This window comes from Megalobrama amblycephala, linkage group LG1 (assembly GCF_018812025.1).
Source record: "Megalobrama amblycephala isolate DHTTF-2021 linkage group LG1, ASM1881202v1, whole genome shotgun sequence".
Lineage (NCBI taxonomy): Eukaryota > Metazoa > Chordata > Actinopteri > Cypriniformes > Xenocyprididae > Megalobrama > Megalobrama amblycephala.
This window is the reverse complement of record NC_063044.1, coordinates 72,196,718-72,207,146: the sequence shown is the minus strand read 5'-3', so window position 1 is coordinate 72,207,146 and position 10,429 is coordinate 72,196,718. Positions and strand designations below refer to the sequence as shown.

The following is a 10,429-nucleotide window of genomic DNA, read 5'->3' as shown; positions in this document are numbered from 1 at the left end:
TCCTACCAGACTAGATTCACCATTCTAAACAACACAGATCATCCACTTCAGAACATCCTTGATGGACCAAAGAAACAACGGACGGGAATGCTACTCTCTCTTCACTGCAGGACAGACAGAAGATCTATCCACAACCATCAGGCTTTAAAAATCTATAGCAAATGGCAGATTAGCTGATGTAATAAAGAAATAAAGAAATCTGAATCTGAATCTTTATTTAAATCAAAATAACATTAACAAATTTAAAGACATTTTAAAGACAGCAAAAACTGTTTAAACATGGTCATTACAAAATATGAACTAAAGTGCTTTTTTTTTGTAAAATTAACAAATTTAAAGACATTTTAAAGACAGCAAAAACTGTTTAAACATGGTCATTACAAAATATGAACTAAAGTGCTTTTTTTTGTAAAATTCTGTTTTTAAAACAGTAACAATTTTAACAATGTTATGAGCAGTGGCAGGCCAGGTTTACAACAATTCACAACAATAAACTTGAGTCTCTGACGCCAACATACATAATTTGAAAACAAGGACTTTTTGTGAACATTGTCATTTCAACAAATGTCCCATATTTACAGTGTTGTGGCCCTGATGCGGCATTTGTTTATGAAGGCTTTTTTGACCTTACTTTTTTCAACCGGTGTCCAACCATCCAGTGTACTACAGCGCATGATGTAAGCTGCAAGCATAAAAGAAAAGAAAGCACAAATTACAGATTGCATTGAGTAACCGCAGTTACCACAACAGTATTGACAACTTTTTTCATCCTGATACGACAAAATTCGCATTGTAATATCTCTATGGATCACACATTAGGAAATGCAGCAAAACTGTGAGGACAGTGAAACAATCATAACACACAACGTAGCTATGTGATATATGGGTATCCAACACCTCTTATTGGGTTCCCACACATTTTTTACCTATGAATTTTCACAACTTTTTCCACAAATTGTTAACAACCACATGAGCAACAAACTTACTTATAATTGCATTGACTTTGAACTTATCCAGGACTCTCTTCCCATCTGGCACCTTTCCGTGTTTCCCAAATGCCACAGCATTCTGGCACTCCTCTGCAGTAAAGAATTCATCAAAAAGAAGATGGAACAAGCGAAGGCAGTCCTTCTTTGCGGATGCATGGATTGCAGCCAGGTGAGTCGAGGACAAGAAGAGGCCACTTCCTGGATATAGCTCCTGCTGCCGAGATCTGCCTTTTGGAGCCCAAACACCAGCCTGAGGTTGGATCTGTTCCACTTTGTCCAGAAAACTTCTGAATGCATCGAGGTGCTCACCACCTGTGACACAAAAGATGTATATTACCTTACAGGGACACAGCAGCATTCATTAAGTAAAAAAAACAAAACAAAAGACAAGTTTTTAAAAAGTCCAAAATATTTCATGATTGGATAAGAGTTTTACCAAATTGTTAAAAGCTTTTAAGATTTAGCTTAAGCATCAAATAACTCCCAATGTCCAAAGTAAGACAATGTAGTAGAACTTTAAACATATACCAATATAAAAACATAATTACAATTTTATGTTGCACAATTTAATACACTAGATTATTACCCACGTTTTTTTTTTTACACAACTCTTCTGAATAGATATTAGGTGTGTTAGAAAAACTTTGAGAGAAAAAAAGAAGTGTTAAAAGAACAAGTAATTGCAACAGAGAAACAGAACATACTTACTTATGCCACACAGCACATCATGCAGTTTGGCCTTTTCCTCCACTAATTTTTCCACCTCTGTCTTGCATGCTTCGCATGGCTTCCACGATCTGTCTTCTGCTGACTCAGGCGAAATGAAACATGGTTCTCTTTCTGGAATTGGATCATGTTCGATGATTAAAGCATCTGCAGATGAGCTTGAAGTCTCATGTTCAGAGGTGCTTGTCTGGCTCTGGTCCCCAAGAACAGCAGGTTTTTGATGTGTATTAGGACTGTGCAACATTTTGAGGAAGCTTTCTTTGGCTGTAGGAGCTGGTGGCTGTCTCCGCTGATCCAAATCTGCCAAAACAGGCTGCTGTTGTGTTTGGTCTGAAGGTGTGGGTAGTGCTGTGTGAGGCTGGTGATGCTTTGAATACTGCGAAAGCCTGGAATTGTGTGGAATTGGAGACAGAGTAGTTCGATACTGGTTGAGCGACTGGAATGGTGAATGCTGGTAATGTTGTGGCGTATTTGGTGATGACTGGGAAACTGGAAGTTGGTACTGTGGCCAGGCAGTTGCATGCTGGAGCTGTGGCTGGACAGGTAGAAATGACTCTGTGGGTGGAGGCTGGTACACTGGCCAGGTTGTTGGAGGCTGAATGACATTTTGGTCCAAAGTATTTAGGTGATCCTGTGCAGAGGTGGACTGGCCTGCTTGAGGTAGGAATGGAAGGTTGTAGAATCTTTGTGCAGCTGCATCTCTTTTTTTCATGTCCTTCTTAGTCGCCTTCTTGGTATCCACCGTTTTGTCAGCTGTTCCAGTGAAGTCTACTGTAGCTTTGTAGAACTTATTGTCAGACCATCTTGCAAGTACTTCTTCTCCTGGTGTCAGATCTCTAAAGCAAGCGATGGGTTTATCATCTTTGTTAAGTATATCACAGAGATTAAAAATCTTTGCTGTGTATCCATCTTCAAAGGTCAAAAATACAAAAAGTCCTGAAAATGAACACAAAGTAAACAAAAAGGAGATTGTGAGTAAATCAGTGCAGGCTAAAAATCAATCTTATTTAAACATGCTACTATATCTTTATTGTCTTATTTCTAACCCTCTTAGCAAAGCAACAAAATGACCTCTTCACTTTAGCCTTCGACTAGGATTAACTTTATTCTTTTAGCACTTTCAAATTTATTTGCTCCTGCAACTCTTTGATTTATGCACTCTCTATTCTATTTTTTCAATGTTTTTAATCCCTTTCATTATTTAATTATCACACATTTTATTTGTTTATTTATTTATTTATTTTACACATTGTCTATGAAGAGTATGGTGCAGGAATACTTTTTTGTAAAGAACTTTGAGCTGCAATTCCTATACAAATTATTTTATCCCTTAAATTTTGAGATGACTCGCAAAATTCAGTCACTAAAATGTACAAATAAGTTTCACTCCTTTTTCATGACATTCCTTTAAAAATTCCTGTAGGCTATAATCAATATGTGTGCCTCAAGCTACCAATATACAGTATTTATAAAAATTCCAGTAATAAGAGACCAAATACTGACGAATATTTTGGTTAGTAAAGTGTCCAAAGTACGTTAAAAATAACCACTTAAACCAGTTTTAATACTTAACAAAATTAGCTAAGCCGTAGTATAGTAAAATAACTAAATTACCATCTTGGTTATCTCTGGGGGAGCTGGGGTCTGGTTCATACAAACTCATCTTTTTCGGAGGGTTTCGCGCTCTTCTGGGCAGTTTTGTATTAGTTCCTTCTGCACTCATTCTGTAAAATAAACAAAAGTACAACACATTTAATTATTGGGGTCTCACTGCACGAGATCAAATTTTTCCAATCACACACAATTTATGTAACTTCAAGAATGTATAGCTACAAAATACGACCAGTTTTTTCAGAGAGTATCAGAACCCGCATACACTCGCCATTTAAAATGCCTAAATTATGTTTTAAAAAAACATGTTGCTCATGGGATGATATTAGACTCAAAAAGATTAATGAATGCACACACAATTATCCATGTACTAGATAAATGTTATGAATGTATCCTACTAGCCACAAACAAATTTGAATCTGTGGAATTCGGGTTTGAATGATTGTGCAGCGATTTGTACATGTTTGCGAATAAAACTGTTCTGTTCTACATTCATAAATCATAAATTGCTCATTCAATAAGTAATTGTGCATTTGTGAATCAGGTGACACGCATGCATTTATTGACGTGTTGTTCAAGTGGATCGCGTTCGGTTCATTTGGATTTTGAGACTTCCTTTCCGCAGTTTTTAGCTTGTATGATCCACACGCAACTGAAAGGCAAGGCAGGCAGCTACCACTAGATGGCAGTCGCTGAATTACCGAGCTGGTATTGCCTACAAATCGAATGGCATTTGTTTGTGGCTAGTAAGATACATTCATAACATTTATCTAGTACATGGATAATTGTGTGTGCATTCATTAATCGTTTTGAGTCTAATATCATCCCATAGTTGCTTACCTTCTTTTGAGTCTTGCAACTGTTTTTTCCTCCATTCCGACTGCCCGCCGCAACTCCATACGTTAACTAACGCGCGCCTTAACCTCGTTGATTCAGCAGCGCCCCTCCACTGTGAATTAACCAATGAGGATGCAGCATTTGTGACTGATGGCGCTCTCTTCTAATGCTGACGTCGGGGCTGCATCATCTACAAGGTTCAAGGTTCACAGTGTTTTTGCGCCAACTGAAGCTAAAAAAAAAAAAAACAAAGGTGGCGGTTCAGCATCTATAAGCGGTGAGTGACTTTTTAATAATAGAATAAACTTACTTGTGTTTTCTTTGTAATTTAAGGTTTTTGTGAGCTTTGTAAATGTACAACACATTATCTTTTAGTACTTGATTTTTTGTTTTTACATAAAAAAAATCTAGTTTTATTTTTATTTCAGTTAACTGAAATAGTTCTTACACGCCCATTATTTCAGTGTCATATAATTTTGTTTTAATTTACTACAATAATGAAACCCTTATAATGAAATGGTTAGTAAAATAAGTGATTGTCACATGCCAAGAGTTTTCACTTGTGCATTCTGTACCAGCTAATGAATGTTACAACTGCGATCATTTTCATTATGATCATAATTTAGTCAACTTTATGTTAATCAATTTCTATTTAATAGGAAAGGTTGCACGTGTGTATAATTATTCATTTAATGTAACCCTTTTCAGTCTGAAAAAATTTAATATATTTTGTGCCCTTTTATGAACATTCTGTACCTTTTTTTTCTGTCAACCACAGGTTATTTTCCCTGCAGCCTCCGACTCCAGTCAATATTGCTCTTCCATAGAGGTTACTGATACATTTAATAGTAGGGGGGGTAAGTGTAACACTATTTAACACTGTGTATTAGACTGCACTGTCTATACCACCATCATCAAAGAAGAGCATCTTCTATATTTGTGTGTGTGTGTGTGTGTGTGTGTGTGTGCGTGTGTGTGTGTGTGTGTGTGTCTACAGTTGGAGCTACATATATTTTTAAAAAAATAGAATGGCGCAGAAGTACAACTCACGCTGGAGGAGAAAGGTGAAGAGCCAGCAAAATACTTGCAAAAGATACAGAAGAAAGGTTGGGAAATTTACATTTTATTGTTTTTATATTGTCATCTGCAGTGATTGATTATAAGCACATTCACCCAAGTTCTGTATTTACGTACCATTTGAGGTGTTGGTACTTAACTTGCCACTTGATATTTCCACTCCACTACATTTTAGGGAAAAATAATATGGTTGCACTTTATTTTACAGTACGTGTACTTACATGTACTTATAGTGTACTTACAGTGTATTTATCTAAGAAAGTTCTGGTAATACAAGGTAACTACATGGGGTAGGGTTAGGTTTATGGGTAGGTTCAGGGTTAGTACCTAATTATTACATAGTTATTGTAATTACTATAATAAGTACATAGTATGTACATGGAGAACAGGACTGTAAAATAAAGTGCTACCAATAATATTTTAATGTTTACTACACTACATTTATCTGATAACTACCGGTATAGTTTCCATTTGCTTTACAGATTACATTAAACTTCAGAGTCAAAACAGCACATTTTCCGATTAATTTACATGAATGACTTAACTGATTCAGGTCAATAACAAATCTGATAATTGGCCAGGACATAATCAACCAACGCATACATGTAAATATTATGTAATTTACTTACACTTTTGAAACTGAAGTACATTTACTGTGATATCATATACTTTCATCTTCTACTAAAGTCTTTTTCATGTGGGTAACTAGCTTTTACCAAAGTCATATTTTAACAACTTCCCTTTTACTGAAGTGTGTCTTTCAGGTAATTTATAAAAATAAAAAAATAAAAAATATATATATATATTTAGCTGCTATGTTCTTTACTCAGCTACATTTCATCAGCTCCATTGGTTCTGACAATGTTCCTCAATAATTTTATATAACAATAAAATATTTGTTTGAAATGACAAGTCTGTTAAGATCACCTTTATATGTGGAATTAGCAAAATATTAAGAACATGTCTGACCTATGTAGTAGTGTTCTACAGCACTACAAAGTACAGTTTAAAAAATGGCCATCCAAGTAAATAATCACCTCTTTTAAACAGTTCCAATAAAATGTTAATATTTTAATCCCCATGAGGGGAGAATTTATAGCAGGATTTCCTACAGTATATACTGCATTGTTGTAACCTAGGTATGTCTTATAAATTTGCATGTGAGTGTTAAATATGCTTAATGTATTATCATTCTCGGTTTTCTGCAGGACACACAAGGACAGGAAAATAGAGGTAAAACATGTGCAAAAATGTAAAACAACTAACTCCATTTCCTTCAGTCTCCAAGATGGCATGTAGTTTATTTATTCTGTGGAAATCGCATGTTGCAAAGCTTTAAATTTTGATCGACTGGAGCGTTAATTCAAATAAAAGTTAATGTGTCCAATAAAACACTGTTACTGAAGTGAGACCTTCAAACCTCACTTGGGTTGTCAAGGGTTTACTGACAGCTCAGGTGATTATTATAACACTTTAATAGTCTAGTAATTAGTAATGTGTTTAGCATAAGTATAATGAAAAATAAACATGTTGAGACTAGTAAGCCATAAATTCACCAATCAAGTAAAAGCAAATTAATCAATTGTTTTTTTTTTCTAGAAGCAACAAACTGGAGGTCAGATGATTGCAGCACCGAGCAAGTGACCAGATCTGCTAATTTGGAAGATTCTTCAAACACAAATGTGTGTAACATCCATTATGCCAACCATTCATCCCAATGCTATGGACACACAAGTGAGATGCATCACTCTGGTCTTAATGTTGAATCAGAGCCTGAACAGCCTATTTACATGCAAACATTTCCTGAGCACCTACCTGAATTTGTTGAAGAAGGGACTTTAGATGACAATGCGTTATTTGATGAAGACTTTTCAATTGATGATGACCTCTCATTTGAAGACAGTTTTGAGCTTAACCTAGAGGAGGGAACAGAACTCGAAAGCTCTACAAACACTGTAGATCATCCACTGTACAGAAATGCACCAATTTCTGTTGCAGAGAGTCTTCTCCTCATAATGACTTTTGCAAACAGACACAAAATAACAGGAAAAGCTCTCAGTGATTTGCTTACATTAATATCTCTGCACTGCCCCTCTGATACACAGACTGAGTGTCTTAAAAATTTACACAAATTTAAACAGTTATTTGATGATCCCTCCTCTCTGCTTTTGCACACATATTGTAGCTCATGCTTCATGATTGTTGAGAGTATAGACACCCAGTGTAAAACCTGTGAAGCCAATGTGTCGATGGAGGGGTCAACCTCCTATTTTATTGAGGTTCCCATTGAAGCACAACTGAAGAGATTGTTTGCTCAGGAAGGTTTTGAAGAAAAACTTAAGTTCAGGTTTAATAGACATAAAAAATGTCATGACAGTATTGAAGAAATATATGACGGAAAAACCTATCAGAAATTAACTACTTGCAATGGGCCTCTCAGTGATTCCAGAAACATTTCGTTAATGTGGAACACAGACGGTATACCTATTTTTAAGTCTTCAAAGTTTTCTGTTTGGCCTTTTTATTGTGTCATAAACGAGTTAAATTTTGTTGAACGCACGAAACGAGAAAACATGATATTTGCAGGTGTTTGGTTTGGGGATTCAAAGCCGTCAATGTTGACATTCCTTGAACCACTGTGTGGCACTCTGAACAAAATTGAAAGAGAAGGAATTTCTCTTCAGTTTGCAGGAGCTCAAGAACCTTTCATATGCAAAGCCTTTACAATTGCAGGAACCTGCGATTTGCCTGCAAAAGCTTTGGTACTTAATACTGTTCAATTCAATGGACATTTTGGGTGTCTAAAGTGTGAACAGCCAGGTCAAACAGTGAAGACTGGAGAGAGAGGTCATGTCCATGCCTTTCCTTTCCAGAAGACAGATCCAAAAGGCCCGCCTCGTACTCACAAGGGGTTTGTAGATTATGCTAAGATGGCCTATGATTCCAACAGCGTTGTTCGTGGGGTGAAGGGACCTACGTTTCTCAGCAGACTAACAAGCTATGATTTGGTCTTGGGCACAGGTATAGACTACATGCATTGTGTACTACTGGGAGTAATGCGTCTATTGATGTTTTTGTGGTTTTCCACAGAGTTCTCTCGATGTGCATTCAGTATGGTCAGATCAATCAAAGAAGTTGACAAACGTCTGGAAGAAATAAGGCCACCATTTATGATTCGATTCCCTCGTTCTGTGTCTTCTCACAGGATGTTCTTTAAAGCATCTGAGTATCGGTCCATTTTGCTGTTTTTCGGGCCAGTTGTATTCCGGGGCATTCTTGCAGGACTGTACTACAACCATTTCCTGCTCCTTAGTGAAGCAATCTTTATTCTTCTGATGGAGTCAATAACCCCTGCTCAAATAGATCATGCTGAGAAACTACTCTGGAATTTCTGTTCTCAAATGAGTGGACTCTATGGTGAGCGATACATGACAGCCAATTTGCACTTACTTGTCCATTTAGCTGATAGTGTAAGAGCTCTTGGACCTCTGTGGACACACTCTTGCTTTCACTTTGAAGACAAAAATGGGTACTTGCTCCGTCTTATACATGGAACCCAGAATATACCTGCCCAAATGGTAAATGCTGTAAAGACTATACAATATCTCCCTAGCATCACACAAAACATAAAGCTGAACATAGTAACTACTGAGTTTTTGGCCAGAATGACAAATAGCAATAGTTATCAACCAAGTAATGTTGTCAATATTGTGGCCATGTTAGGGGCATCATTCAATAGATGTCTTGAAACTGATGATATTTTTCTTCTGGAACAGTTTCTTGGTCAGGCTTTACATAGTAATGTGGTCAAGGCATATAACAGAGCTCAAATAGGGAAAATAATTTACACTTCCCAGCAGTATGTCAAAGCCAAAAGACGAAACAATTACACAGTGTTATTTTGTGATGGTGCGCAGATCAAATATGGACAGATTAAATTATTGTGTTCCTACAAAGAACCCAATGAAGGTCAGAATGAGATAAAACTTGCGTTTTTGAATGAATTTGCAGTTGCAAGCATAAATCTTCTACAAGATACTTTGACAGGTGGAACGTGTTTCCATATTGTTAGCCTCCTGGAAGTTCCTGTGAGAAAGACAGTGGTAGGACTTGAAAGTATTTTGGCAAAGTTGATGTTCATTGATTTGTCCTCGATGCCTGGTATTGTGTTTGCTGCACATTTCCCTAACAAACTTGAAAGGGACTAAAGATATTATAAAGTCAAAGATATGATCTTATTTTGAACAAAAGGGCCCATGATTTAACTAGTTGAAAATCCCTACTGAAAATGTAAAATATGTTGATGGACAACTGTGATGCCATCTCAACTGTTTTATATGGGCAAATCTATTGTCATACAAAAAGGTCACTTTGGGGCTAACATGAGAAGATGCATACATCTGAATATACAACATTAAAATTATTAATGATATGAGTTTTTGGCAGTTAAACTTTGATACATCTGAAATGTTGAAATTGTAATTTCTTTGCTCTCAAGTTACCAATAAATTACTGTTTTTAATTTTGCAATGTGTTTTGTGTGGTTAATAAAATTATTTTACTGAATTACATGCAGTGAAATATTTCAAATCATTTATAGAAAATAATATAAAAGAAGAGGGTCTTTGTAGCCTAAAATAAAAGATTTACAATTAATTTATTCATACAGGAATACATTATATTTAAAAAATCATGTGGATTAAGATATCATATGAAACATCCAAGACAGTGATCCAAGTCTTAGAATTCAATGAGCACTTGTGGAAATCTCTTCCTTTGCTCTATCTGAGTTAAGCATGAGATGCATGAATTGAAGCTGGGATAAGATTATATTGAGTTCATGGAGAGAACTCTGTCTGAGATCACAAAGAGACACAGAAGTTGAGAAACTCTGAGCATTATATTAGAGCTTGTTGAGATCTATTCTGAAACTTAAAAGGAGACTAAATAGTTTGCGCAGCTGTTCAGCGAGCCCTGTCAGTCGGATTTACAGCACGTGAATTCATCCATTTCTCCATGTATTTCTCCAAATCAATGTAAGTAAGTGATCTGGGAGAAAAATAGAGTAAACTTTATAGTTACTTATACTATGTGTGTCTGATAAGAATAAAACACGTCGGCAAATTATATTTGAATTGATCGTTACTGCAGCTACCATAAACATCACTATGTACTTTACAAATTCTAAA

The 10,429-nt window shown here is 36.1% G+C and overlaps 2 protein-coding genes across 2 annotated transcripts; one reads left to right on the top strand and one right to left on the bottom strand.

Moving 5' to 3' along the window:
• Positions 1–334: 334 nt before the first annotated feature.
• Positions 335–4,270, bottom strand: LOC125246789. Its single transcript, XM_048157825.1, has 5 exons — positions 4,167–4,270; positions 3,330–3,439; positions 1,698–2,651; positions 987–1,301; positions 335–682 (listed from the first exon to the last, which is right to left on the bottom strand). Exons 1-5 carry the CDS (start codon positions 4,223–4,225, stop codon positions 576–578), a joined length of 1,545 nt encoding a protein of 514 aa, XP_048013782.1. The 5' UTR covers positions 4,226–4,270; the 3' UTR covers positions 335–575.
• Positions 4,271–4,404: 134 nt separating this feature from the next.
• On the top strand, positions 4,405–9,906 carry LOC125246295. Its single transcript, XM_048157245.1, has 5 exons — positions 4,405–4,440; positions 4,942–5,020; positions 5,161–5,269; positions 6,449–6,473; positions 6,840–9,906. The coding sequence occupies exons 3-5, from the start codon at positions 5,192–5,194 to the stop codon at positions 9,446–9,448; spliced, it is 2,712 nt and encodes a 903-aa protein (XP_048013202.1). The 5' UTR covers positions 4,405–4,440; positions 4,942–5,020; positions 5,161–5,191; the 3' UTR covers positions 9,449–9,906.
• Positions 9,907–10,429: the final 523 nt, after the last annotated feature.

Bases quoted from the DNA above. Each gene is read 5' to 3' on its own strand.
- LOC125246295 (XM_048157245.1), top strand. From the start codon at position 5,192: ATGGCGCAGAAGTACAACTCACGCTGGAGGAGAAAGGTGAAGAGCCAG. The intron at 5,270-6,448 runs GTTGGGAAATTT...GGTTTTCTGCAG, and splicing joins GCAAAAGATACAGAAGAAAG to GACACACAAGGACAGGAAAA. The intron at 6,474-6,839 runs GTAAAACATGTG...TTTTTTTTCTAG, and splicing joins ACAAGGACAGGAAAATAGAG to AAGCAACAAACTGGAGGTCA.
- LOC125246789 (XM_048157825.1), bottom strand. From the start codon at position 4,225: ATGGAGTTGCGGCGGGCAGTCGGAATGGAGGAAAAAACAGTTGCAAGA. The intron at 1,302-1,697 runs GTAAGTATGTTC...TTTGTGTCACAG, and splicing joins TGATGTGCTGTGTGGCATAA to GTGGTGAGCACCTCGATGCA. The intron at 683-986 runs GTAAGTTTGTTG...TTATGCTTGCAG, and splicing joins CAAAGTCAATGCAATTATAA to CTTACATCATGCGCTGTAGT.